At 36.9% G+C, this 27,982-nt stretch overlaps 4 protein-coding genes and 2 long non-coding RNA genes across 8 annotated transcripts; 5 read left to right on the top strand and 1 right to left on the bottom strand.

Annotated features, from left to right (window-relative positions):
- Positions 1-146: 146 nt before the first annotated feature.
- Positions 147-27,982, top strand: LOC113680690 (uncharacterized). The gene is made up of 6 exons (XM_089214643.1): positions 147-240; positions 304-343; positions 1,097-1,209; positions 25,142-25,264; positions 25,620-25,745; positions 25,926-27,982. The coding sequence occupies exons 1-6, from the start codon at positions 147-149 to the stop codon at positions 26,222-26,224; spliced, it is 795 nt and encodes a 264-aa protein (XP_089070769.1). The 3' UTR covers positions 26,225-27,982.
- On the bottom strand, positions 3,342-7,476 carry LOC149040813 (uncharacterized). Of its 2 annotated transcripts, none has more exons than XM_089214176.1 (5): positions 5,791-7,475; positions 5,331-5,401; positions 4,717-4,820; positions 4,343-4,452; positions 3,342-3,802 (listed from the first exon to the last, which is right to left on the bottom strand). In XM_089214176.1, the coding sequence occupies exons 1-3, from the start codon at positions 6,034-6,036 to the stop codon at positions 4,799-4,801; spliced, it is 339 nt and encodes a 112-aa protein (XP_089070302.1). In that variant the 5' UTR covers positions 6,037-7,475; the 3' UTR covers positions 3,342-3,802; positions 4,343-4,452; positions 4,717-4,798. The 2 variants fall into 2 exon arrangements, with proteins under 2 accessions (XP_089070302.1, XP_089070303.1); XM_089214177.1 differs by lacking the exon at positions 3,342-3,802 and having other exon boundaries at positions 3,815-4,452; positions 5,791-6,037; positions 6,828-7,476.
- Positions 8,962-10,244, top strand: LOC149040812 (uncharacterized). The gene is made up of 2 exons (XR_016179253.1): positions 8,962-9,258; positions 10,182-10,244. It is a non-coding gene; the product is annotated as an uncharacterized LOC149040812 (long non-coding RNA).
- Positions 10,324-11,571, top strand: LOC149040811 (uncharacterized). Of its 2 annotated transcripts, none has more exons than XR_016189202.1 (2): positions 10,324-10,430; positions 10,567-11,571. It is a non-coding gene; the product is annotated as an uncharacterized LOC149040811 (long non-coding RNA). The 2 variants fall into 2 exon arrangements; XR_016189201.1 differs by having other exon boundaries at positions 10,333-10,470; positions 10,567-11,509.
- On the top strand, positions 12,673-16,493 carry LOC149040810 (uncharacterized). The gene is made up of 5 exons (XM_089181237.1): positions 12,673-12,766; positions 13,279-13,529; positions 13,691-13,805; positions 14,101-14,226; positions 15,432-16,493. Exons 1-5 carry the CDS (start codon positions 12,673-12,675, stop codon positions 15,881-15,883), a joined length of 1,038 nt encoding a protein of 345 aa, XP_089037363.1. The 3' UTR covers positions 15,884-16,493.
- LOC113680648 (uncharacterized) lies at positions 18,703-24,944 on the top strand. Its single transcript, XM_089180696.1, has 7 exons — positions 18,703-19,094; positions 19,480-19,581; positions 20,083-20,333; positions 20,496-20,610; positions 20,899-21,024; positions 21,657-21,782; positions 22,212-24,944. Exons 1-7 carry the CDS (start codon positions 18,998-19,000, stop codon positions 22,661-22,663), a joined length of 1,269 nt encoding a protein of 422 aa, XP_089036822.1. The 5' UTR covers positions 18,703-18,997; the 3' UTR covers positions 22,664-24,944.

Raw genomic sequence — 27,982 nt, 5'->3', positions numbered from 1 at the left:
AATAATCATTTTCCTCTTTTATGATTCTGCAATTCGCTGTATTGTTTTGAGTGTTGAAATATTAGGTCTCGTTGCATTTACAAGAGAGACCAGCGTTTCATTTAGCTCGCTATAGCTAGCTGAAAGGTGTTCTCACTAACGACAATATGATACTGTTCTCACCACCCGTAGGTGATCCTTCAAAGAGTAAGGTCCTAACTTTTATATGGATTTTTCGTTTTGGTGTACTGGTGTATGGAGGTAAGTGACTCCTGCCAAAAGCTGGCATCTTTAATCTATTATAACTGTTTTATTCGTGATCAGATTCATATCCTTGTGTTAATGGTGCAAAAAAAAGAAGAAAGTAAGTGTGTGAAAAAACTCATTAAGTTAAATTTAAATCTATTCCGAGTGATAATGTGAAATTTCGAATTCTCAAAGTAAAAATGGCAGAAATGGGATATTGCACGATAGCACGTTATTGCAAAACTGCCCACTTTTCGTCGAGCTGCAAATCAAGAGTTAATTATGTAGTTTCCCTGACATTTATGGAACAACTTTAAATTAATATTGGATAAGACTTAGAATGTCGGCTGCCTTCAAGCTTATGCCCCGTTTAATGTCATTTTCTCATTGGCTTCTTCATTGGCTTCTTCATTTCTTGCCAAACCCTTAGATGATTGCCGAGTGATTCAGTTCAAAGCAGGAACGAAAAACAAGATCTTAACAAATCAAGTCATAAGAAGTGAACGAGCAAAGGACAAGGATATCTGCGAGTTGAAATGCTACTTTGAACCAAACTGTGTGTCCTATAACTATGGTCCGCTGGGAGATGGAACATTCACATGCGAGCTAAGCAACAGAAATCATTTGCAGGTCTCTCCCAGTTACTTCGAATTTAGTAACGACTTTTTATACAGAGAAATTATTGTAAGTAAATAACAATATCAATTTTACCAGGGTGATCGTTCCGCGAGCGAGAAACCTCTGTTTTAAGTTGAACCTCCTTGTTTTTTTATTTACCACTTTATTATTTATCTCTCTAAATACTCAGTCTATTTATTTACTAATCTAGGCTTTATCTATCTAATTACTTGATTCATCTATCACATTTTAGAATTCCTGTGAGAGCAATCCGTGTTAGTAACTCCACATGTCAAGCGGGGTTTGGTAGTCATGGTTACCGCTGTATTTGTTCTGACGGATATGAAGGAGAGCTTTGCCAAATAGGTGAGAAAGGAAACTCCTCGCGATAGCAGGTCTTTATCACCCAGGTTCATAGTTAAAGTTACGCAATAAAGCTGCAAATAAAATGGCCTCTCAGCAAGGAAAGTTTTGAATCCTCATCTGTTTAATCAATACAGCCTTAATATCTGCATCAAAGGATATCTCCGCCATAAGGCAAGGGGCAAGTTAGATTTGTTCAGTATGTGCTCTCTCAAATGCTAGAAGTTGTCAGATGGATTGAAACTCCAGGGTTGCGGCAACTGGAGACGTCGTTATAAGGTGTTCTTCTGCAGCAATAACGGAGAGGTGATATCAAAGTATTGCTGTCGTAATGTGATAAATCATAGGTAATAGATCTTAAAGAAAAACGAGAAAGTAAGAGAATATCCGAATAGGAATGGGTGATATGAAGGGAAAACTGCCTCATGTTGTCAACTGTAGATATTTGATGCAAGGACAAGAACAGAAATGAAACAAATAAAAGTATAAGTTTCGTACTTAAAGCCAATAGTTGAAATTGGGAAAAACTGACAGAAATAATTGATTAATACGATGGAGATGCACTTTAGATGAAAAGATCTATTTCAAAATAAGGAATATGGTTTTTTTCATCTTCCTTTAATCTTGAATAGATGTTGACGAATGCGTCTTAGGCAAGGAGAAGTGTTCCTCTGATGGCAGTTGTGTTAATGTTGTGGGCTTATACATCTTACTTCTCCGTCTCTTGTAACTCGTGTGTAGATACTGATGAGTGTACATCGAGCAAACACGATTGTTCCTCTGACGGCGGCTGTAACATTTAAGGTAACATTTATTTTATATAAAAGTGCAAAGCTAGGCACTTTTGCTCAGGTATATCTTGATCTTTAACCCAAAACACAAACAAATGTGAGTGAATAGTGTGGTTTGAACACACAGTTATTCTTTAATTACTTTCCTCAAATAAATCAATTTATTTTGCGTTACCATTTCCAAGACACAAAAACCTGAGGCTTTTTTTGAAACCTGCAAAACTTTTTAACAGATAACTGGAAAAAGGTCAACCTCGATCCTGTCTGTTTTGGGACAAAAAATGACGACCACGAAACTTTTGATATCCGAGAAGCCGGTCAAGTCTACACTTTCAAACTCGTACATACAAGTGGCTCCGTTACATGCGACACTTATCGCTCACCGACCAAATGGGGATGCTTACGGTCAAAATACGGAAATTATAACCTGATGACAGTGATAACATACAGCAACAAAACTGTTCTTCCACTCGTGAGTTCGTGAAAAGTAACGCCGAAAGCAAACTGTATACTTACCAACTTGATGGTGCTGATGTCAACTCTCCCACGCTTGTGTTTACACATGGAGAAAAGATATATTTAGGTGTCCTTAAACATGGATTAATCCTGTCTTAAACTCAGGTTTAATAAGTTTAAGTTTAAGTCACTTAGACCTAGATTTAAGTTGGACTTAAACCTGGCTTATACTATCTTAAGGCTAAAACTTAATGCAGGTTTAAGTGCACATTAAATGTGTCCAAAACATTCCTGTATGTTTAAGTACTGTTTAATTGAAGTAAACAGAGCTCAAACATTTAATGTTGTCAAAGTACCATTTAATGCAAATTAATCTGCTCAAAATTTGTTGCTTATTTTAGTTTTGAATCAAATTTGTGAAATCAGTGAAATATTATTGTTTTGTTGTTTCATTACTAAACTGCCACCCACCAGGTCACATATCACACTAAACTATATATGTTTCAAGTTTCTTTCATTTTAAATTCACTGGTACACATTCTTAAAGCTACTGCCTATTTGTAATTAACCCTTTAACTCCCAGGAGTGATTAACAAGTAACTTCTCCCTAAAATATCTTGAACTTATCCAGCAAAGAGATAATGAGAATTCTCAAACTTATCAGGTATAGGTCTTTGTCTTGATATCACACCAGATTCTCATAACTAAGTTACGGGGAAATATGTAGCAGCTAGAGAGGATAGTTACCAATCAGATCTTGGGAGTTAAAGGGTTAAAATGTCACACATACCTAGCTTATTTATGCTTGACAGGAACAAATTTTCCCCATCATAAGTCAATAAATTTAACAATACTTGGAAGAAACTATCCCTGTGATCTAGATGACAATAATTTGTTCTAACAAAACAATTACTTCAGTTTGCCATTAAATACATGATAAATAAATGAATAAAAAGTAAAAAAAGTGTTAAGTATTTTTTCAATCACGACTCTTTGTTTATCTGCCTGACAGCCCAAAGTGGGCCAGCAGGTGCAGGCCTCTCCGACATGCCACCAACACTCCTTGGCTTAGCCATTGCCCTGGCATGGGGGGTCAAATTATTTTTGTAGGTTCTGTCTAGCCTGGCTTTTGCATTTGTCAAGCTTGTTCTTTCCCATGATAGCTTCTTGGTTACATATCTTGCCAGTTTCTTTTCTTTTTCACCAGTAATGAAATCTTCTTGCTCCTCATAATCTGATTCTTTGCTACTCATATAATCAATGTAAAGGATTTCACTATAATACTGTTTTTCTTTTGGTGTCATAGAAGCTTGTAGCATCTCATAGGATTACTGACGCCTTTCCAGTTTCTAATGGAACAAAAAGCAACAATTTAGTCATTATTTAGTTAATAACCAGACCAAATTATATCTATGAAACATATAATTTATTGTCAAATAGAAATACTTTTCTAACTCAAAATGATATCCCACAAAAGATATAAAATATGAAAATAACAATCAGCAATAAATAGAACTCCCAGAAAAAAATTCATGCTACAAAACAGTACTAAATTAAAGCAAACCCATGTTATTTGGTTAACTACCAGCAAGGTTGACTTTCCTAATTAATGTGTATTTGTACACCAGTTGTAAACATACCAGTCCTACTTACAGTGTATGACAAATTTGTGCATGGCATTGTTTCATTTTTTGTTGCTGTATATTATCCCACATTGTATTTTGGTACAATGCCATGCACAAATTTGCCACAGTATTAAACAACACTTGTTGTCAAACTGAATTGAAACGTTTGATTCAGAAGCCATGCTTCAGCCACACTATCTTGAAAATTTATTCTTGAATATAGGTTTAGCATGGCAAAAGCAAGACAACTTAGCTAGTCCTTACATTTAGCAAACGCCTGCTCCTTTTGCACTTTTCTTTATGCTCTTCATTTTTCCCTTTTCTTATCCTCTGCTCTCTTTCTTTAGTTGTTTTGAAGTACCGATAAAACTGAGCTGTTGAGTTAAAAACAATAATTATTATTGCTGCATGATATCCTAAAATTACAATACAATGACAAGTCTATGTGTATATGTAACATCAGCTTATGGATATATATTAATTAAAAGAATTAATGATGGTAATATTGTGTTTTCCCTCTTAGTTTTTAAGTTTTCTGTCCAACATATTTCAGAAAATTTGTTTGATTTTGCACAAGGTAAATGTTTCTTGTTCTAACTTGCACACAACATTAAAACTTGATTCCTGTAATGTAATACCTTCCATTTGTAAGTCAGTCCATTGGCAGCTTTCTCCTCCATGCTCTTTTTTCAGTACTTCTTTCACTTTTGTAAAAATACTCTAGTTTCTCTCTGACTGTGGACTGTAATAAAAATGAGAATGTTATTTTTGTTTTAAACAATAGCCAGAGGCAGTTATAATAATATTATTATTATTATTCAGCCAAAAAAGGAAATAATAATTCAAGTAAAGCAGTTATACAAGAGGGACAATTTTCTAATCACTGCTGGTACAGTGAAGAAGCTACATGCTTTTTACACCTTCAAACTGACATTAGGATTTCTGGTTCCTGGAGGGAAAAGATTTCTCAAAACAAAAATTTGCATGTATTAATCTATCAGCAACATAATAGTTGAAATAACAGATTCTAAAAGTTTACCACCTCCTACTCCCAATTTGAATATTTTACACTGGCCCCAGACTCTAAACACTGGCCTCAAAACAGATAACTAACAGTCCCTTAGAAGAAGCTGGTCAGAGAGATATTTAGTTCTTGGTGGTAAAGTTTTAATTCTAATATCTTGCATGCCATCTCTCTTAGTGTCTTGCTATTTAAATACATCATCTTATGTATGGTAAAAAAATAACATACTCCTCATCAATGATGAAACCTTGTGTCACTTTTTTTTCTACCATCTTTTTGTAGATGAACCGAAACCGTTTCTGGAAGATAATATGGAAGAACATCATATGTCAAAAGTCAATTCAAACCACAAACTTGTTTATTTCTTTAATCAGAGTCAGCAGGGTTTTTGGGTAAACAGTACACAGTGGAATTTTAAACTGGGTAAACAGTATTTTTGCTAAATGCTTGCAAAATAGGCACAAGAATTCAGCACAAGGATGTTCCAACTTTGTGATAAGCACTAGAACCAACATCTACACATATTGTGCTTTAAGTTAACACAGAACACGCGTGATGGCGGAATGGCGGTGTCTTTGAAGACACGTTTTATGCTTCTGATACACCGCAACTGAAACTCTCAAACACAACTTAACGGTACTAAAGTTGAAAAAAATTTATATCCTTAAAGTAATTAAAGAATATTTACCCTTAAGTCATTTGGAATCACAACATTTGATTCTCTGCGAGAGCTTTTAGAACGTTTGTTGCCTTTCTTCTTTGCCTGCCCTTCCAGACTCGCAAGTTGGTTCTTCAGCTTCACATTTTCTTGCCGAAGGACTGCATTCGTATCTTCTAGTTTCTTTTGCCCTTCGAGAATCGAATCAATCCTTCTACTCATTCTTTCCATAAGAACAAGCTGTCTCTCTTGAACTGGATCGTTTGCAGCCATCATCCTATCGAGGAAGAATCCAAACACGTGCCCGCAACGAAACGAAACTCGACCGAGTGAACGAACGACAGTGAAAGATCAAATATCCCGCGATTATAGTTTTGGACATTTGATTGGCGTTCATACGGTATTTGTCATGCGCATAAGGATCTCGGCCTCACTCTGGGGACGAGACATACCGCGTCCTCGATACAAACGCGCGCTTTTCAACCTTCAGTTAGAGATGTCTGGTGACGTTTGCAGTTCAGAGCTGTTTACTTCATGCTCAGAAACCCCGGTTTCCTTGTTCAGCAAAACCAATGCTTGGGAAGTTTTAATACCCTTTGTGTGTGGGACGCAAATAACTTTGAACCTAGAGCATCAAGCTACTTTTTGCCTGTTTATAGGATACACAGTCTTTTTGCTGGAGCTTATTTAACTCTTGACAATGTAAAACTCATGGCAGTTTGCCCTATTCCACGCCGTGCCATTATTTCACCAGCCAGTTATTAACATCAATCTACATTCACATGTCGTTGTTGTTTTTAATATATTTAACAATAAATATTATTCCCCTTAGTGGTGGTGGATATTTAATGAGCTGTGAAGTATATACCAAACCAGTGAGATAAAAGAATTATAAATTTATATCTCAGAACACTGCAAAAAAAAGTTTTTCACACTTCAGCTTAAGCTGGGAAGTGGATAGCACATGCATGTACTATCCTGAGTTTGAGTAGCCAATCAGAGCATGCAAAAAACACTGTCCACTTGTTTGGTATATACTAAAATTATATGGTTTTGAAGAAATGTACCTTATTTGCTCAGGTTAGTCAAATTCCCTGTGCAACCACCTTCCTTTAGTGAAACAGTTTCCAACACAAGAAATCAAGTCTCTTGTTCACAATCAACAAACACAGTTTCATTACCCAAAGAATTGAAAAAGCAATAAAATCAGTAGCGTGAAATATTGTGGCTTTACTAAATACATAATATTAATATTAATCTATGATTAATTCATTGAAGGTTGCTGGAGGCTGCTCTCGTATGGTTTCTGGTTCTGGTGAGAGGTTATGTCAATAAAGTAGACTTGGTGTACACCAAAAGATTTGATGTGTTTTTAAGGTCCTTAAACACGGCATAAATATTATGATAAATTTAATGTTGTATTTAAGGCTCCTTTAACTAGACCTTAAATCTCCCCAATAGGTTTAACGTTAGATTTAAGGTGGTTTAAAGTAACCCTAAATCCTTCAAAGGATTTAAGTACGGTTAAAATGACTTAAACATAGCTTAAATCTCAATGTCGATTTAATTTGCATTTAAGAATGCTTAAACCTCGCCTAAACAAAGGTACATTTTTAAGTCATGTTTAAGTTTAGTAAACATGGCTTAAATTTGTCTTTGGGTTTAATAGTTGTTTAATTTTACTTAAATGACACTAAAAAATTTGGCATTTTACCCAGTGTTAATTTTTTTCCCCATGCTCTTGGTTGTATCTGTTGGCCAACAGTTCCAAATTTGGTATGCGCATGACCTGGTTGGTTCTACCGAGAATAATAACCATGGTGAGACGTGTGCGGACGTTTATGCTTTGTACCCTTTAAACTGAAATTCAGCATTGAACTAAATCTGAGATTTGGAAGGTCGAAAGTTTATTTATGAAGATCAAAGTTTTAATTTGATTTAACAAGATCAAGTTAGAGTCAAATTGAGAGAAGAAATATATGTATAAAGATTATTAAAATGTCATGGGGGAGAGGGTGAAAATAGGCGTGTGTTGCTGTTTTGAAGGCTAGAGCGTAATCTTCGAAGATCACTTGGCCAGCATGCCTACTCATGCCTGCCGAAAGTGAATGTAAAGCGCGCACTATTAAGTTAAAAGTCAGCCCACCAGATTAACTCAAAGTAAATTAGAGTCGATCAGAGAGAGAATCAGAGTTTATCAGTCAGTCTGAGTTATAACGAGTTAAGTCAAGAGGGATGCATTTTCTGTAAGTATAATTGTATAAGAGAACATATATCAAAGAAGATTGAAAAGGACGGATCGAGGATCCTTGGTGCCTTTCGCAGAGCGAAGTTCCATCTGCGGTATTTCAGAAACCTTTTCTACAGCGGTTGCTATAATTATTATTTAGAAAGTTGAGACCTGAACAATACCAGATATAACGTTCTCATACCAATGTAGTTAGATTTTAGCATTAGCTTGGAAGAGAAGTGTCAAATACATTTAATCAGTGTGGTTTCAAGTAAAAGAAGGGGCCGAGAAAAATTCATGTAACATTTTAAAAATTAACAGACCTTCTTAAATTTACCATCATGTGATAAATTTATCTTATCATGTGATATGTAACCAAGTTCCAATTTTTTTTAGTCACGGCTGTTATTTGGGAATGATAACAGAAGACGGATTGAATAAATTCCACATGTTTGTCGGCCTCTTTCGAGCTCGCATTTTGTTCAGTTCTAGTAATTCTGAGTAATTTTCATTTTGAATGGTATACGCACTATTTGAATGGTAGAATTGCCAAAAGTGAATTTAAAAAAATCGAATATTTGGAAGTACTTTACCATTTTTTAATCCATAGATTCGAGATGGCCAATTAAAAAAATAGTTCTGTATCGGAGACGAGCTGTTCACATGGCTATGGCTTGCCTTTTAGCCCCTTATGATTCTTATTCAATTAGACAAACAGTAACGATAGAGAGAGACACAGACAGAGACGTTCAGCCTGGTTTTTTTAAAGGGATGATAACACTATCTACTGGATAAATTGCTATCCGACGTGTAGCGCAGTAGGTTTCGTTATTACTTATCGTCTGGATAACGATTTATCCGTTGTATAGCAATGCCTTTTATCTGTCCTTTAAAAAACTGGTCCTGATGGACATGTAGCGAGATTGACGAACACTGAAACAGACCTGAGAGAGAGAGAGAGAGAGAGAGAGAGAGAGAGAGAGAGAGAGAGAGAGAACAAAAGGAGCTTCGTGAGAAAGAACTGAGTAGCCGGAAGGTGGCGGACTATCACGGATACAGCAGATGCCACCTCCAATGTATTACATTTTTTATCCTTTTTATACTTTATTAACTTTTATATATCCTTTGCTTCGTTGTATGGATAGATCTTTACGAATGTATCATAAATAATGACGATTGTTCCTTTTACGGGGACTGCACTAACGTTGTGGGGTCATATCAGTGCACATGTAGGCATGGATTTACTAAAGATGGGAAAAACTGCCAAGGTAAGCCTTTACATCAGTGAAATTCGACCCTCCGATAACATGGCAAGGAGCAAGTACAGTGAGATTTGTTCCACATCTGATCTCACGAGGAACGTTAAAAGTTGTCAAAGGAATTAAAATCCCCTAAGTTGGAGCAAATAAAGTTAAATGTAATCTTATTAAATGAATGATCTCATCCAAGATGATATGAGGAGCAAGAGAATATCAACTGTTGATATTCAATTGATACTCTCTTGATGTTCTCTTGATGAGGAATGATATCAATGGAACATTGTCGTGACGCGGCAAATCCAAAAAAATGGATTATTGAGCAAGATGAGAAAATAAATGAATAATGGATGCTTTGAGATAGTACAAATGAAATATTTTTGTGATATTGTAAATTCTGGATAACTGATATTAGGGCAAGAACAGAAACTAAACGAATAATGTTGTAAGTTTCGTGCTGAGATCAATTAGATATAATTCTGGAGGACCTGACCGGGTGATTTGAATGCAGAGGGAGACGGGCTTTCGGAAGAGAAAGGATTAATTAGATTATACGGAATTTCATACTTCTTTCGTTTTCGTGGATCTTGAATAAATTTTGACGAATGCGCCTTAGCCAAAGACGATTATTCCTGTGATGGCAACTTTCTTAATGTTATGGGTTCACACGGATGCGCATGTAAACCTGGATTTACAGGTGTTGGTAAAACATGCCAAGGCATGTCAGTTTTTAACTAGAAAAGCCAACAGGCATGCAATAACAAGGGTACCGACTGATTGTAAAGAATAGGGAATCAGCACAAAATGTCCTACTCAAGCGACACACCTTGCTCAAGGGTAGAAAATGGTTGAAACATGAATGATTTAGAAACCAACTAACCGCAACAGCAATTAAATTTTGTTATCTTTATTTTTTCGCATTGATCTTTTTGCAGATATTGACGAATGTGCTCTGGAAAAACACAGTTGTTCGTCTAACGGGGAATGCGCCAATATGGTGGGTTCATATCAGCGTATGTGTAAACCTAAATTTACCGGCGGTGGTATAACTTGCCAAGGTGAGATTTTTATTTACTAGGAAAAACAGTTAGGATAGGATAAGAAACAGACAGAGAAAGACTGAAGGACATGTTGAGTGATGGACAGAAACCGGAATAGGCTGAAGGAAAGAGAGGATTATGATCGTAAGGAACACATGGATGAAGCAGAAACTACCTCATTTGCGTAAAATTTTTAATCTTTTCTTGTTTTCGTTTTTATGCTTTGTCTTGTTCCTTCTATTTAATTTGTTTATTTCTAACTTAATTGATTCATGAATAGAGCTTTACGAATGCATCACAAACCAAGACAATTGTCCCTGAGAGAATGGGCAGGGCATGCAGTGACTGTGGACTTGTCCTGGTCAGCTCCGGCCTTTATGGATGATTTAATACCGACACTGAAAAGGAAAAATAGAAAAGGTAGCTTTAAATCGTCTGCGGAAGACAACTCGGATAATTAACGGATAATTTAAGCAAAATTAAATATGTTCAATGGTCGTTTCCTGTAATCCAATATGTCAGTTTTAAGTAGGTTACGTCGGTAACAGTAGTATATGATTTTACCAGGCGATATGTCGTTAATCCTCTACACTATGACGAGGTGTAAATAGGCGTCAGGAAGTAAACCACCATCATCACGATTTAAAAGAGCGTGGGCGGAGTTGATATGCCAGGCTTCCAAACAAAGGCGCTGGTGGTAACGTCGATTAGTGATGATAATTGTAGACTTATCCCACCCAATTGTATAGTTGTTTAGGCATGTGTGCTTCGACAAAGCTGAATTTTCTTTTTCGCAAAAGAAGACCACTTTTTGATGCTCTTTCAAACGTGTACCAAACTGACGTTTGGTCTGTCCGATATACTCGTGACCACAGTCATTGCACGGAATAGAATAAATAGCGTCGGTTCGTATTTATTCTATTTATTCTATTCCACGGCAAAAAGTTCGAATTTTCATATCGGGGGAAAGTGAAAGTGAATTTCTACCTTATGTCCGTTTTTTAGCAAAACATCTTTCTTAATTTATTCATTTCGGTAAATTGTATTGTTTACATGGTGTCAATACTCATTAACAAGGAAAACGTCTGTTATTGAAAAAATTTTGTTTTCATGAGTTCGCTGTTTTGTTGTAAATTTTTTGCAAACGTTTTAGAGCTTATTAAAAGAAAGGAAAAAAAATTCGATTGAGGGTTAAACAGGTATCCATCGACTCAGTTTTTCTTAGTGTTTTCATCATTCTCATAAAATAATCATAACTCATAAAATAATCTTATGAGGGACCTAAAGCAGCAAGGAAGGCAAAGATAAGGAAGACATCAATTACAAAATGAATTGAATTTATGTTTTAAGTTAGAATTTCGTCTCTAAAGGAGGGTCGTCTCGAAATATTTAGTACCAAACAGAAACTTCAATGACTTGAATCAATCTTAAATAAGACCAAATTACTGCATTTCATCTTTGCATTTTGTTTTTTTTTTCCCAACTTCCTGTCTGCACCACACTGGTAGATGTAATAGGTTAGTACAGAACGAAATTGTACATCCCTCTCCGAAGGTGTACTTTTTCCTAAGAATATATAAAATATATTTCCTCTTAAAAGGTAAGAATTTTTTTTCCATTATTTTCATTATTCATAAGGAGAAATCGAACTCCCAATGGAAGACCGAAGTAATTTGCGTTGGCTAAGTTTCAAGTTTACAGAAGGCTTGTTCTGAATTTGATACCCACCTTCTGGTATTATTCATGCACAATTATGATATTGATATAAAAGGCCGAGTGTCATTATTTAAAGTTTGTCATCAAGCAGCGGCTAAAGCCTAAATTTAGGTGAATTTTTTGCTGAGGAGATTTCTTCCCTCCCGAGAGTGTTCGTTTAACTCGCCTAATATCTAACTATAGCTGATGTGCGTCCACCGATATTTCTTTATAAAAACAATTCTTCACGTGTTCCGCATCAAAAACGCCCCAAAGATTTGAAATTGAATTTCTGCTTGAAAGGTAGGAATAGTTCCTTTTGAAAGTTTTATTAAGGGTGAATTGAAATGGAGATGTTTAGTCCATAGTGTATTTAGGAAAAAACAATCGAACAGGCGAAAGTATGATATGGAATGTAACAACTATGGCCGAAATATTATGAGAAAAATGTAGAGAGGTATATTTCTTTTAGACTTATGACATATAAATGTTATTGGAACAACTGAACTAAAGTTAAGCAGAGTTGCAATTCATTTAAAAAAGAGATGATGTTGAAAGTAGCTCGATATGTTTTCTCACAAGTTTAATTTAATGCGAAAGTACACCTCTGCGTGGTACAAAATACGTCTTACGTTCCCTCGATTCACTAAAATTGCCTAAATATTTCTTAACTTTTCAAACAGGAAAAATAATGGAGAAAATGGAATATTACCTACTCTTCACTCTTTTTACATGTCTGGACTGTTTTTCTGCAAATAACCAGTGCGGATTAAGTAGCATGGGAAGTATGGCTCTTAATTATTTCCGCTTTCAGGATATGATTTTGTCAGCCCTCCATATTTGCTATGTCCTGTGCGAACTAAATCACCTTTCAGAGTTAACTTCCACAAAAACGAAATAGTGAAAAACAGGAGATAGTAACCAATGTTGGTTCCCTTGAGTACCACAAGCCTTCCAAGATCATTGTATTTCGGCGGCATTTACCTTAGTAGCCTTTCTAAGAGTGATTGTCCCCTGGAATATATTGTTTACTCTATTCACAATATAATTGTTTGATATCAACCCTCACGTATTGTGAGTAAAAGAGTATTAGTTTTGACCATCTCTCCTAAAAGAAAAAAGGTCGAAAGAAATTAACTTTTTTGAAATGTAAATGCCGTACAAAAGGCTTTCGCGATGAAGACAATTTGACTGAATTACTACCCATAATATGGAAAGGTTTGCCACCTGTTTATGTTTTTTTGACATAGCTGATTATATTTCTCATTGGTTTCTTTGTTCCTTCTTCCTCCCTCAGATGATTGTCGAGTGATTGAATTCAAAGAAGGAACAAAAAATAAGATCTTAATAAATCACGTCATTAGGAGAGATCAACTGCCAGACAAGGATATTTGTGAATTGAGATGCAATCTTGAACCAAACTGCGTGTCCTACAACTATGGTCCACTGTCAGATGGAACATTCACATGTGAGCTGAATGACAGGACCTACTTACAAGTCCCCGACTCCCTCGAAGACAAAAGCGGATTTGTGTACACAGAAATTTTTGTAAGTACGGCCTGGTAACATTCAGTTTTACAAGGGTGATCAGTTTACGGGTAAAAAAACTCGGGTACAGTGTTGTTCCCTTTCATGTTATTTATTTATCTATTCATCATGTTTTAATTGATTTATTGTATAAATTGATTTATTTTCTTCTTATCTTTCAGAATTCTTGTGAGAGCATTCCATGCGCCCATCACGCCACCTGTCAAGCGGGCTTTGGTAACCATGGATACCGCTGTATTTGTCCTGCTGGATATCAGGGAGTTCAGTGTAAAACAGGTGAGGGAAAAAACACCTAACGATAAAATGATGAGTTCAGACAGTTCAATATTTAATTGATTTTACAATAAAGTTAACCAGCTATAATTTCCAAAAAATTATTCGTGCAACATCACAGGGAAAAGACAGGAGAACAAGCAAAAGAATCCTGACTTAAAAGATGTGAAAAGGACAGGCAGGAAGAGGAGCAGAAAGAAAAGTACACAGATACGCAGGGCCACTTTCATAAAGTTGGACGAAATGTCTCATCCTGGAGAGTTTTTAGCTTTGGTTTTTTTTCTTAAATTCTGTGTAGATGTTGATGAATGCGTACCAGGAAAACACCATTGTCCCGCAGAGCGCAAATGTGTCAATACTTTGGGTTCATATCAGTGCTCACATTGTAGACCTGGATATATTGACGATGGAGAGACCTGTCAAGGTAAGATTTGCATACAATGAAGAAGACAACGAAGACAAAAGAAAAACAGTGGACACACATATTAAGACCAGCAACAATGTAATGGTGGTAACAGTAAGTCTTGCATATCGAATAAGAGAAAGTTGATAAAATTAGGTTAGCTACCATTTATATCTTATTCAGACAGACAGATTAAGAGACAGACAGACAGAGAGTAACGACAGAAAGTGGTAGATATATGGGGATACGAGATGTAACTGAGTGGCATGTTCAAGCCACAGATGCGCACTTATCCCATAGTGGTGGTTACGCTTCCTCTGTAGGCATATAGGCCACCGAGATAGATATCATCTACAGCTCATTAGGCCTTGTTAAGAATAACCAGCTAGGCCAAAGGCAGAGGCCAAAAACAAAGCCGAAAAAAGCCGAACGTGGCTACCAACTTGTTGGCTTTTTCTCCCTTCTTTTCTACTATTATCACTTCAATGCACATTTTATGCCTAACAAAGTTTGTTGATTACAAAGTCTTCAAATGTGGCATGAGCAGAATTTCCACGGATGGAGTTTGCTACACTTACTGGCCTCTAGCTCTATTGGAATTCCTTCCCCCATTTATGAGAAATTTCACACGAGGTGTACTTTGCCAAAAGTTCGTGTAGTCCTTCAATTTTTACCATTTGATTTTACTATGTTTAGATATCGATTAATGTAACGATGGTAAACATGATTGGCGTGATGCGGCCAACTGTAAAAACACCGCTGGATCGTTCGACTGCAGCTGTCAGTCTGGACGCCTTAAAGATGGACGATACTTTTGCTTAGGTGTATCTTGATTTCTTACTGAACACGAAATCTTATTTAGATAACCTACGCTACACTTTTTCCACCTCTTTACACCATATCAACAGAAGAAAGCTGAAAGATTTGATTTATCAATCACCAAAGTGTTGTTAACCATTTAAGTGTGGCTTGCAATTGCGCAATGCAAGCTAACGCTCATATCTGTCACAGATATTCAATGTGGCGTCCTTCTGGTCAAGAAAATTGTAATTTCGACACCATTTACATGCAGTGATACTTATCAAAATACTAATCTGACTAATCTTGTCTGGACAATTGCAACTGTCAATTTCTAACTTCTATCGACAAGCTCTTTATTTCGATCAAACTCTTCCTTGACTTGACTTGCTAATATCATTTTTAAAACCTACTAATATTCTTAACAGATAACTGGAAAAAGATCAACACCGATCCTGTCTGCTTCGGGACAAAAAATGACGACTTCGGATCCTTTGAAATCCAAGAGGCCGGTAAAGTCTACACATTCAAACTTGTCCATACAAATGGCACCGTAACATGTAATACTGACTTCGAATCAACAAAGTGGGGATGTTTACACCCAGATTTGGGACGTCGTATACTACTGACGGTGATAACTTACCCTAACAAGACTGTTCTTCCGCTTGCTGAGTTCGTGAAAGGCATTGATGACTATAGGTACCAACTTGACGGTGCTCATGTCAACTCCCCGACGCTTGTGTTTAAACTGCTCCCCACCCCTCTGGTTGTGTCGATTGGACAGCAGTTCCTAATATGGTATGGGCAAGACTTGGCTAATTATACCGAATTCAATAATGCTGGTGAGACATGCGCAGATGTTTACGCTTTGTACCCTTAACCTGAACTTTAGCATCGAACTTAACCTAAATCTATGTACATATGTAAATATCTCTGTAAATCTATGTATCTATGTATGAGACCAATATAGGTCAATATAGCCAGCTCCCAGTTGGCTTGTTAGTTCAGTTGGTAGAGTACTGCACTGGTATCGCAGAGGTTATGGATTTAAATACCGTACAGGCCTGAATTTTTGTTAGGCCTTTATTTCCATTACTGCTCTAGAAGTAAACATTACTGTGAAGATCGCATTCATATTCATAGCTTAAAACTGTAGTTCACATATATGATATTCACATATTTACAGTAGTGTAAACATTGTCACGCGGGAATCGTCACGCGGCGTAAGGTGGCAAAACAGGGCGCACTTTTATGCCTTTCTTTGATGGTGGAATCCATCGACTTGGCGACAGGTATGGGAAACATGGACAATAGACAATGCGCTCGGAGTCAGTTCAAATACTGGAGGATTTGGCGGTAAACCCTCACTGAAAAATGATGGCGAGCGTACATTTCGAAAGGGATCGTGCTCTCTGCAAATATTTCAGAAAAGGTTCTTACTAGATCTCACACGAGCTCAATCCAGCAACAATAAAGTGATAAAACAACTACACTGCTTCCTTTTTGAAATCAATGAGAACGAATCAGCGTTGATAATGGTCTCAAAACTGAACCCTTTGTTCTGTACGGTGGTTGATACAAATTGGTCTTTTAAGGAGCGATGCACAACTGATGATATGTCCACAGTTTCTGCAAGAGTTCCCGCGATCTTGCTTTTACTTATTGAATACGTTGGAAAGTATGAAAACAAGTTGTACATATATAAATACAACTGAAAAGACCAAATCAGTTATTTTCTAGCAATTTTGGCCAATGTCGAGCCACTACTCGATGACAATTTCACAATAGACCTTACGCAAAGAGAGAATTTTTTCGGTATTTTTCAGAACATAGTTCGTGGTAATTCCAACGAAAACTTACACTTCCCTCGTATCAACATAATCTTCATCCATTTATAATGGTAACTGAACTTAGTGGAGTGCAATTTGGGATGAAATCATACGCGTGATTTTTAAAATCGAACGAGCGCGCAACGTGAGTTCGATTTGAAATCACAAGTATGATTTCAGACCAAAATTGCATGAGACGATGTTCAATTACCACTTTATTACCTCCATTTTAAAATTGCCCAAATACAGGACTTGGTCAGCTCAAATATTTTATTGATGCAGTACTGAGCCGGTCTGAAATTAAATTCATCCATTTTTGGAGGGGAAAAAGTAAGAGTTTGGAAACAAAAGTTGCAAAATTTGCCACATGATACTCTTTGTCTTTCAATTTCCTCCAGTTTGATCGGTTACATTAAACGAGCCTTAAAATCTGATTGGTTGTTTTGTTTTTAGTGTAGCCTCCTCATTGGCTGGGAAAAAGATGCGATTTAAAGCAAAGAATGGTGCGATTCGGGAATAAATCGCATCAATTGGAACCAATCAGATTACAGGGACCACCAGTGATTTCAAAATGGGTGTAATAAATGATAGAATTGTGGCGAAAAAGCCCTAATCTCTCGCCAGATTCCCTTTTTTTTGGACGTTCAAACAGCTTCTCGCCACACGTTCCTTTCAAGCGAGTTACAATGTTTGCCTCGTGGCAATCACACAAATCTGTGCGCAAACGCAAGGATCCGATTACTGGCAACTTATTTCCCAGGGAAAGTTCCCTATGTATTACATCATCGACCTACTGTTTTTGTGAGAATGTCATGCGATGGTAAGCCAGCAAAATTTAATCTCTTTTTTGACTTCCCGTTTTTTTAAAGAATCACTCAACCGCATGAGGCCATAAGTGTGAGTCTCATTTCTTTGAATCAAAACCGTCTTTTGTTTCTCGGAAATCTTTCAATTTCATAACCAGTCATTCTCATGACATAATTCCATCAAATTATTTCCATCATACGGAAAGTATTACAGAGTTGGCATTTTCAGCTCATTTTCATGAAACGAGCTCGAACCACCAACTCTTATACTACTTCAATATCCGTTCATAAGAAAACTTCTGTTCTTGAAATAATTTTGTTTTCGTGAGTTCGCCGTCTTGTTGTTAATTTTTGCAAACGGCTTAGAGCTAATTTAGAGAAAAGAAAATAAAAACGATTGGGGGTTATCCATTGACCTCCGTTGCCGATCTCTGACAATGTTTTCATCATTCTCATAAAATAATCATATCTCATAAAATAGTCATACGGGGGACCTTAAGAAGTTAGGAAGGTAAAGATAAGGAAGACTTCGATTATAAAATGAATTGAATTTATTCTTTAACTTAGAATTTCGTCTCTCACGGCACCGCACCTCAACTTCAGCAAAACGTGAGTAAGCAGCATTGAGTACCAAATAGAAACTTAAATAATAGAGTCACCCACAAGAGTTTGAGTCTTAGATAGTACCAAATTAATTACTGCATTTCATCTTTGCCATGTTTTCTTTGTGTCTAACTTCCTATTTGCATAACACTGGTAGCTGTAGTGGGTTAGTATAGAATGAAATGGTACATCCCTTTCCGAAGGTGTACTTCTTCTAAAGGGAAGAAAATAAATCTCCTCTTATCCCTTTAACTCCTAAGATCTGATGTCAATTCTCCCCTCTAGCTACTACACATTTCCTTGTAAATTGGTTACGAGAGTTAGGTGTTCAATCAAGGTAATAAATCGTACCTGATGAGTTTGAGTGTTTTCATCAACTGTTTACTGTTTATACTATAGGGAGAAGTTACATGGTAATCGCTTCAAGGAGTGGAAGGGCTAAAAGGTACGAAAGTTTTTTTTCCATTATTTGCATAAGTCATAAGAGGAAATCGTACTCCCAGCGGAAGACTGAAGAAATTTGCTTCGGCCAAGTTTCAAGTTTACAGAAAGCCTGCTCTGAATTTGATACCCACCCGTTGCTATTTTTCATTCGCAATTACAATAAAAATAATAAAAGGCTAAGTGTTGTTATTTAAAGTTTGCCATCAAGCAGTAGCTCAAATTTTCAAGCCTAAGTATGAGCACATTCTTTGCTAGGGAGATTTTTTCCTCCAAAAGTGTTTGTCTAACTCGTTCATCAATTAACCAAAGCTGATGTGCGTCCACCGATATTTCTTTATAAAAACAGGTCTTCAGGTGTTCGGCATCATAGAACGCCCCAAAGATTTTAAATTGAATTTCTGCTTGAAAGGTAGGAATAGTTCTTGTTAACAGTTTTATTGAGCGTGAATTGAGATGGAGATGTTCAGTCCATAGCGTATTTAGGCAAAAAAACAATCGAACAAGCGAAAGTATCATATGAAATGTAACAACTATGACCGAATTATTATGAGAAAAAAGTAGAGAGGTATATTTCTTTCAGACCGACGACACACAAATATTATTGAGACAACTGAACTAAAATTAGGCAAAGTTGCAGTTGATTAAAAAGAAGGACGATGTTGAAAGTAGCTTGATATATTTCCTCCCTCACAAGTTTAATTTTTTGAAACAGCACACTACTGCCTGTTAAAAATACGTCTCACGTTTCCTAGATTCGCTTAAATTGCCTAAATATTTCTTAACTTTTTAAACAGGAAAAATGCTGGAGAAAATGAAATGTTATCTACTCTTGGCTCTTTTTACATGTCTGGATTGTTTTTCTGCAAAAAACCAGTGCGGATTAAGTAGCATGGGAGGTATGGCTCGTAAGAATTCACGTTTTCAGGATATGATGTAGTCAGCCCTCCATATCTGTTATCTACTGCGAAAAAAAAGAGTTAACTTCCACGAAAACAAAATTATAAAAAACAGAAGATAGTAACTACTGTTAGCTCTTTTGAGTACCACACACCATCCAAGATCATTATATTTCGGCTGCAATTACACCTGAAGCCTTTCTAAGGGTGATTTTCCCCTGGAAGAAATTATTTACTCTCTTCACAATATAATTGTTTGATATCAACCCTCACGTATTGTGAGTAAAAGAGTATTAGTTTTGACCATCTCTCGTAAAAGAAAAAAGGTCGAAAGAAATTACCTTTTTGGAGATGTAAATGCCGCACAAAAGGCTTTCGCGTTGAAAGCAATTTGACTGAATTACTGCCCATAATATGGAAAGGTTTGCCACCTGTTCATGCTTTTTTGACATAGCTGATTATATTTCTCATTGGTTTCCTTATTCCTTCTTCCTCCCTCAGATGATTGTCGAGTGATTGAATTCAAAGAAGGAACAAAAAATAAGATCTTAACAAATCACGTCATTAGGAGATATCAACTTCCAGACAAGGATATTTGTGAATTGAGATGCTATCTTGAACCAAACTGCGTGTCCTACAACTATGGTCCACTGTCAGATGGAACATTCACATGTGAGCTGAATGACAGGACCTACTTACAAGTCCCCGCCTCCCTCAAAGACAAAAGCGGATTTGTATACACAGAAATTTTTGTAAGTACGGCCTGGTAACATTCAGTTTTACAAAGGTGATCAATTTACGAATAAAAAAACTCGGGTACGGTGTTGTTCCCTTTGATTTTATTTATTTATTTATTCATATTTTTAAAATTGATTTATTGTAGAAATTGATCTTTTTTCTTCTCATCTTTTCAGAATCCTTGTGAGAGCATTCCATGTGCCAATCACGCCTCATGTCAAGCGGGCTTTGGTAACCATGGATACCGCTGTATTTGTCCTGCTGGATATCGAGGAGTTCAGTGTAAAACAGGTGAGGAGAAAAACCTCTTAAATGATGAGTTCAGACAGTTCAATACTTAATTGGTTTTACAGTAAAGTTAAGCAGATATAATTTACAAAAAATTATTCGTGCAACATCACGGAGAAAAGACAGGAGAACAAGCAAAAGAATCTTGGCTTAAAAGATGTGAAAAGGACAGGCAGGAAGAAGAGCAGAAAGAAAACTACACAGATACACAGGGCCACTTTCATAAAGTTCGACGAGGTGTCTCATCCTGGGGAGTTTTTAGCTTTGATTTTTTTCTTAAATTCTGTGTAGATGTTGATGAATGCGTATCAGGAAAACACGATTGTCCCGCTGAGCACGAATGTGTCAATACTTTGGGTTCATATCAGTGCTCACATTGTCGACCTGGATATATTGACGATGGAGAGACCTGTCAAGGTAAGATTTGTATACAATGAAGAAGACAATGAAGACAAAAAGAAAAATAGTGGACACATATATATAGACCGCCAACGATGGTGGTGACAGCAAGTCTTACATATCGAATAAGAGAAAGTTGACAAAACTAGGTTAGCTATCATTTATATCTTATTCAGACAGACAGATTAAGAGACAGACAGTGAGAGACAGACAGACAGAGAGTAACGACAGAAAGTAACTGATACATGGGGATACGAGAGGTAACTGAGTAGCATGTTCAAGCCACAGATGCCCACTTAACACGATGTAGATTACGCCTAATCTGTAGGCATGTAGGCCATCAAGATAGATACCATCTACAGCTAGTTTGGCCTCGTTAAGGCTAACCAGCTAAACCATAGGCAGAGACCAAAAACAAAGCCGAACGTGGCTACCAACTTGTTGGCTTTTTTTTCCCTTATTATCTACTATTATCACTTCAATGCACATTCTATACCTTCAAAAGTCACCGATGGAGTTTGCTACACTTAATGGCCTCTAACTCTATTTGATTCCCTTCCCCAATTTATAGGGAATTTCACGCAAGGTGTAAATTGCCTGAAGTGTTTTTAATTCCTCCAGTTTTTGCTGTTTGATTTTACAATGTTTAGATATCGATGAGTGTAACGATGGTAGCCATAACTGTCATGATGCGGCCGATTGTACAAACACCGCTGGATCATTCAATTGCAGCTGCCAATTTGGACACCTTGGAGATGGACGGCACTTTTGCTCAGGTATATGTTGATCTCCAACTGAATACGAAATCTTATTTAGGTAACCTACGTTACACTTAAGGTCCCCGGCACTCCTTTTTAAACCCTACCAACAGAAAAAAGCCGAAAGATTTGATTTATCAACCACCAAAGTGTTGTTAATCATTTAAGTGTAGCTTGTGCAATGCAAGCTAACGCAGCTAACGCTCATATCTGTCACAGCTTCGTAATATTGAACGAGGCGTTCTTCTGGTCAAGAAAATTGAAATTTTCGACACTATTCACGCGCGGCGATACTTATCAAAATATTATTCTGACTAATCTTGTCTGGACAATTGCAAAGTGAGATTTTTTTCTAATTTCTAACGACAAACTCTTTATTTTGATCAAAACTTTTCTTTGACCTGACTTGCTAACATCATTTTTAAAACCTACCCATTTTCTTGACAGATAACTGGAAAAAAATCAACCCCGATCCTGTCTGCTTTGGGACAAAAAATGACACCTTTGGATCCTTTAAAATCCAAGAGGCCGGTAAAATCTACTCATTCAAACTTGTGCATACATATGGCTCCGTGACATGTAATACTAACCTCGAATCCACAAAGTGGGGATGTTCATACACAGGTTTCGGACGTCATAGTCTACTGACGGTGATAACTTACCGCAACAAGACTGTTCTTCCACTTGCTGAGTTCGTGAAAGGCGTTGATGGCTATAGGTACCAACTTGACCGTGCTCACGTCAACTCCCCGACGCTTGTGTTTAACCTGCTCCCCACCCCTCTGGTTGTGTCGATTGGACAGCAGTTCCTAATATGGTATGGGCAAGACTTGGCAGATAATTCCGAGGGCAATAATGCCGGGAAGACATGCGCAGATGTTTACGCTTTGTACCCTTAAACTGAACTTTAACATAAAACTTAACTTGAATCTATGTACATAAGTAAATATCTAAGTATATAAATGTGAATATATTGCGAACCAATATAGTAACCAGCTCCTAGTTGGCTTTGTAGTTCAGTTGGTCGAGCACTGCACCGGTATCGCACCGTCACAAGCCTGAATTTTTTTCAGGCCTTATTTTCATTGCTGCTTAAGTAGTGTTCATAATTGCGAAGATCGCTTCCATATTTATAGCCAGCTCACATATATGATATGCATATATTTACAGTAGTGTAAACAATGTCAATGTCGGCACGCGGCGTAAGGTAGCAAAGAAAGCGCACTTTTATGCCTTTCCTTGATGGTCGAATTCACTTTGGAAATACTTTTAATTATAAAGAGAAGCTTGACATGGCGATAGATATGGCAAGTATGGACAATGTACTCGAGTCATATACAAATGCTCGCGAAGGTGGCGGTAGACCCTCACCAGGAAATGATGGTTAGCGTACATTTCGAAGACCTATTAAGGAGGTTAGATCCTAGGCAGAGTTAGTGTAATCTTTGTATTAGCAGCCCCATTATCTTTTTGCAGCCTGGCCGGGCGCTGTTATAAGGAGACGGTGATACTGTCAGAAGGCGTTAAAAATTTGTTGCAAGGATCACCTAAACAAAATTAACTAATGACATTATAGGAAATGAATAATGACTTCAAATTAATTCTGCGTGGCTAATAAATGTCCAAGGCCAATACAAACAGATATGACGAATAATTTACGTGGGCTTTCTCGTAATTGGATTAGTCAGTTTTAAGTAGGTTACCCTGGCAATTTTCTAGCATGTTCGATTCAGTTCAGCAGTAAAGCAGTAAAGAAATATCCATGCAGTCTAAATGCTGCATAACCCAGTTGCATTTACTCTTATAATCATAGACTGATCTCACTTGTAATAGAAATTTAGAGGCCCTATTGAGTAGATACTCCATTTTTTTAAACAACCAACATTAGTCTACAATGGAAAGACCAAAATCTTGCTCTAGTTAATTTACTTTCATGACTTAACATTTAACTTCACTTCTCAAGTGTTTTTGTTTACTTGGATCTTTTGTGACTGAAAATAGTTCTATTAGAAACTTTCTTCCCCATGTAAAAATACAACCAAAAACAAAGAAATCATAGCCTTCATTTCTTATTTTTTTCTGTAACGCTTGACAACCTCATAAATATTAAATAAAACAATCTTACGATTAAGAGTTTATTATATCGCTAGCAGTGTCCATGCTCGCGGAGCTCGTGCACTGAAGCGAATCCTGTGTCTCGATTATCTACCCGAGCATGCAAGATGGGCCCATCGATATCATACTCGCTTTGATCCTGCGCAAGAAGAAAAATTACGTGGACCGGACTAACAAAGTTCGTAATTCTTGGACTAAAGTGTCGATGATGGAGTCGCAAAAAGCAGCCGAAGACAGTTAAAAAAAAAACAAACATAAGCAACCTTGGTGGGTTTATTGTGCTACAAATACAGTTGGATTTCTTTCTCAGCTCTCGAAAAGAAAATTCACTCATGATTCTTACTAAAGTGGAATCTTCTTTGCTTTATAATACATCCTTTATTGATCAAAGTTGTGCGGTCAAGATGGCTGGACATTAGCCTCGTCATTATCTGTCCGTTTTTAAGGACCTCGACTTCGTATCGGTCCATAAAAATGCCTAAAAAGAACTCGCCCAATAATCAGAAATCTTGACAGCACGCATGGTTAATAATTCATAGATATTGGTGTTACAGCACGATTATGACGATGTTTTCAAATAGCGTTACTCTGGGAATTGTAACAAAGATTGAAAGTAAAACGTGTATTATTATCAGCGAGTTTTCTAAAAAAAGTGGGACTCATAGGGAAAAATGGAGTTCCTTCCTATCTTGTGCTTCATCTAAGGAAGCTGGAAATGGTTTTTCTATCCTCCGACTGGCTAACCGGCTACAATAAAAAACAGATAATTTATACAACAAACTCTTTGCAAGTATCTTAGTGTAGCAAGTGTAACTTGGTGTAATTAAGCCCCTCTCCCCAGTCTAACAAGCACTCGATTTTACAGGTAAAATGTACTACTGCTTAATGAAACAAAAGATTCTACAATCGTTTGGAATGGATTTCTTATAGGAATAGAATTGGTTAAATTGACTAATCTTAAATCGCTCGTAAAATTCTTGTTTATCAAGAGGTAACCATGTACGGCCATTCAGTATTAAAATCTAGTGTCTTTCAATAAAATCAATTTCCTCACTCCCCGAAAAACGATAAGAATTCACTGAAAAAGTGTCTGAAATTGAGCGAAATCAGTTTCGGCCAAAATTTACAAATGTACTATTTCCGTGAAATCAGTCCAAAAGCTATCACAAATTATTTCAAAACAGGCATAATTGTAAGATCTCCTCTTGAAGTGAGGGCTTAACTGCTGTCATCTTCGAGGCCACTTCTCCTTCTGAGTGTAGATACTGATGAGTGTACATCGAGGAAACACGATTGTTACTTTGACGGCAACTGTGTTAATGTCGTGGGTTCCTATCAGTGCTCTTGCAAGCCTGGATTTACTGGCGATGGTAAAATTTGCCAAGGTAACATTTATTTTATATAAAAGTACAAAGCTATTGATTACCCTCTTCACCAGTCTTGCAAGACAGAAATAACTGATGTGATTCGCAGGGTCAGTTGAAATTAATGCTAAAACAGGTCAGTCTTTACATGTTAATGTAACGGAGAAAGCTGCCTCCACATCATAGTCAGCAAAATTGCTTTTTTAAGCATATCTAAAATATACAGAACGATGCCGAACTTCTGGCAAATATGTGAATTCACGACCTCAGCACGTTACACTTTTCAGTAGATTCTGGGAAACGCCAAAAAAACAACCCCACCTCTTCTGATAATTTCCCTACACCTTGATTAGTCTTATATTCCATTACTACTTAGATATCGATGAGTGTAACGATGGAAGCCATGACTGTCACTTTGCGGCCGATTGTACAAACACCGCTGGATCATTCGACTGCAGCTGTCAGTCTGGACACCTTGGAGATGGACGGCACTTTTGCTCAGGTATATCTTGATCTTTAACCCAAAACACAAACAAATGTGAGTGAGTAGTGTGGTTTGAACATAACTACAGTTATTCTTTAATTACTTTCCTAAAACAAATCACTGAATTTATTTTGCGTTACCATTTCTAAGACACGAAAACCTAAGGCTTTCTTTGAAACCTGACAAACATTTTAACAGATAACTGGAAAAAGGTCAACATCGATCCTGTCTGTTTTGGGACAAAAAATGACGACCACGGAACTTTTCATATCCAAGAAGCCGGTCAAATCTACACATTTAAACTTGTCCATACAAGTGGCTCCGTGACATGCGTATCCATTTTAGCAATATCAACAAAGTGGGGATGCTCATTGCCAATTTACAGAAATCACAACATAATGACGGTGATAACTTACAGCAACAAAACAGTTCTCCCTTACAGCAACAAAACAGTTCTTGAAAGGCAACGACAGCACATACTATACTTACCAACTTGACGGTGCCGATTTCAACTCCGCAACACTAGTGTTCAAGCTCCTCCCCACCCCACTGGTTGTGTTGGTTGGTCAGCAATTCCAATTATGGTATGCGCATGACTTGGTTAATTATACAGAGGATAATAACGATGGTAAGACATGCCAGACGTTTATGCTCTGTACAATTTACACGGTTAAACGGTTGCGGCAACTACAGATGACTTCGGTTGTACGTCTGCACTTTGCTGAATCACAGCCGGCAAACAATCGGAGAGCAGGTGGTATTTAGTTCATAAAGAAGGCACGGTAGATGTGATATGACTTCAATCACTAGGTCCTTAATGAATTGTCCGTTCAGTTGGTACGATAAGTAAGCTGATTGGTTACCGGGACCCTATATTAACAAATTCAGCAAGCTTCGACATCGATATGGAAACGTAGTAGATAATTTCATGTAGTAATGCAAGTATGTAATGACGAAAAGAAAAAACAGAAAAAAAAAAGCAACACTAAGAGTCGAGATTTGCCATAATATTACCTAGTGTAGTAATGAAGTGCCTCCTTAGCTATTCACCAGCTTACATTCAACGCACGCCTACTGCATCATTGTTAAATATTTCACAACAGTTATTTTCCCTGCGGCTGATGCTTATGAATTTGCTTTCTTTCAATGAAAATGAATTGAAAATAAACTTTAGTGCCCCAGAGCTCATAAAAACTTCAATAAATGACAATCTCTTTTATCAGCTCTTCTTTAAGATAGCTTAAATTTAAAACTGTCGAGTTTCATTTTATGCCGTGTTTCTGTTTTTCATTATCTTTACAGTGGATTTGGGTCCAGAAATCGCACTTTGAATAGCTTGTATTTAATTTTATCTTTAGTAAACAAACAACTGAACTTAAGGAAATTTTGATTGGCAGTAAGAGCTGATTGGGGTACCCCGTTGGTTTAAACAGTTAAAAAAAGTGTCCTGCGGTAGTTGTAATATGCGTTGGACGCGTCTTAAAGATACGTGACGGGATGGCGGTACGTTTGTGACATAAACGATTATTAAACCGTTTAACCATCCTGCAAAAATTAGCCCTGAATAATTTAGGTAACCAAAGACACTGCTTTTTTTTGTGGGCGGCTGGCACATTTAATTTCAGCTTTAAAACAGTGTCGACGGGGTGTCCTTGTAATATATTGTCAATACAATTGTTTTCCTTTTCTTTTCTTGTAAGATATTGTCGATACAATTGTTTCCTTTAGCATTTTGGTATTTCATCTTTTTTTTCCCTTTTTTTCGAGGCAGGACATCAGTCTCTTTCATGACACCAAGGCGATATATTTGAGTTCAGATGAGAAAAAAATGAGTACTCTTGAGGCAAACAAACGTCAGGTGCAAACTTGAGCGATGTAAGCGTATCACCAACCTAATCTACATTGAGAATTTTCTATGTGATTGATATCAAGTGGATTCGCTTTAGTTATATTCAATTTTACCCTCCTTCTTATTTGAATTTGGTTATTTAGAGGCAAAGGTGTTCAAGTTTGGGTTTATCACTTGAAATATGTTAGCTTAAAAAAGTGTTGATGGTCTTTTCAATTTTCATTTCCACAAAATTAAATCTATCGCTGTTCCGCATGTTCTCTGTTTCAAGTATTTCCTTTAGCTTTCATCTTATCGTTGAAGAATTCTTTTTTAATTAATTATAACTTGAAATATTTTAGCTTAAAAAAGTGTTGATGGTCTTTTCAATTTTCATTTCCACAAAAATAAATCTATCACTGCTCAG

The sequence above is a fragment of the Pocillopora damicornis genome, chromosome 8 (assembly GCF_964200805.1).
Source record: "Pocillopora damicornis chromosome 8, jaPocDami1.2, whole genome shotgun sequence".
In the NCBI taxonomy this organism is placed as follows: domain Eukaryota; kingdom Metazoa; phylum Cnidaria; class Anthozoa; order Scleractinia; family Pocilloporidae; genus Pocillopora; species Pocillopora damicornis.
The sequence above is the reverse complement of the archived record's forward strand: the minus strand, read 5'-3'. Positions and strand labels throughout refer to the sequence as shown.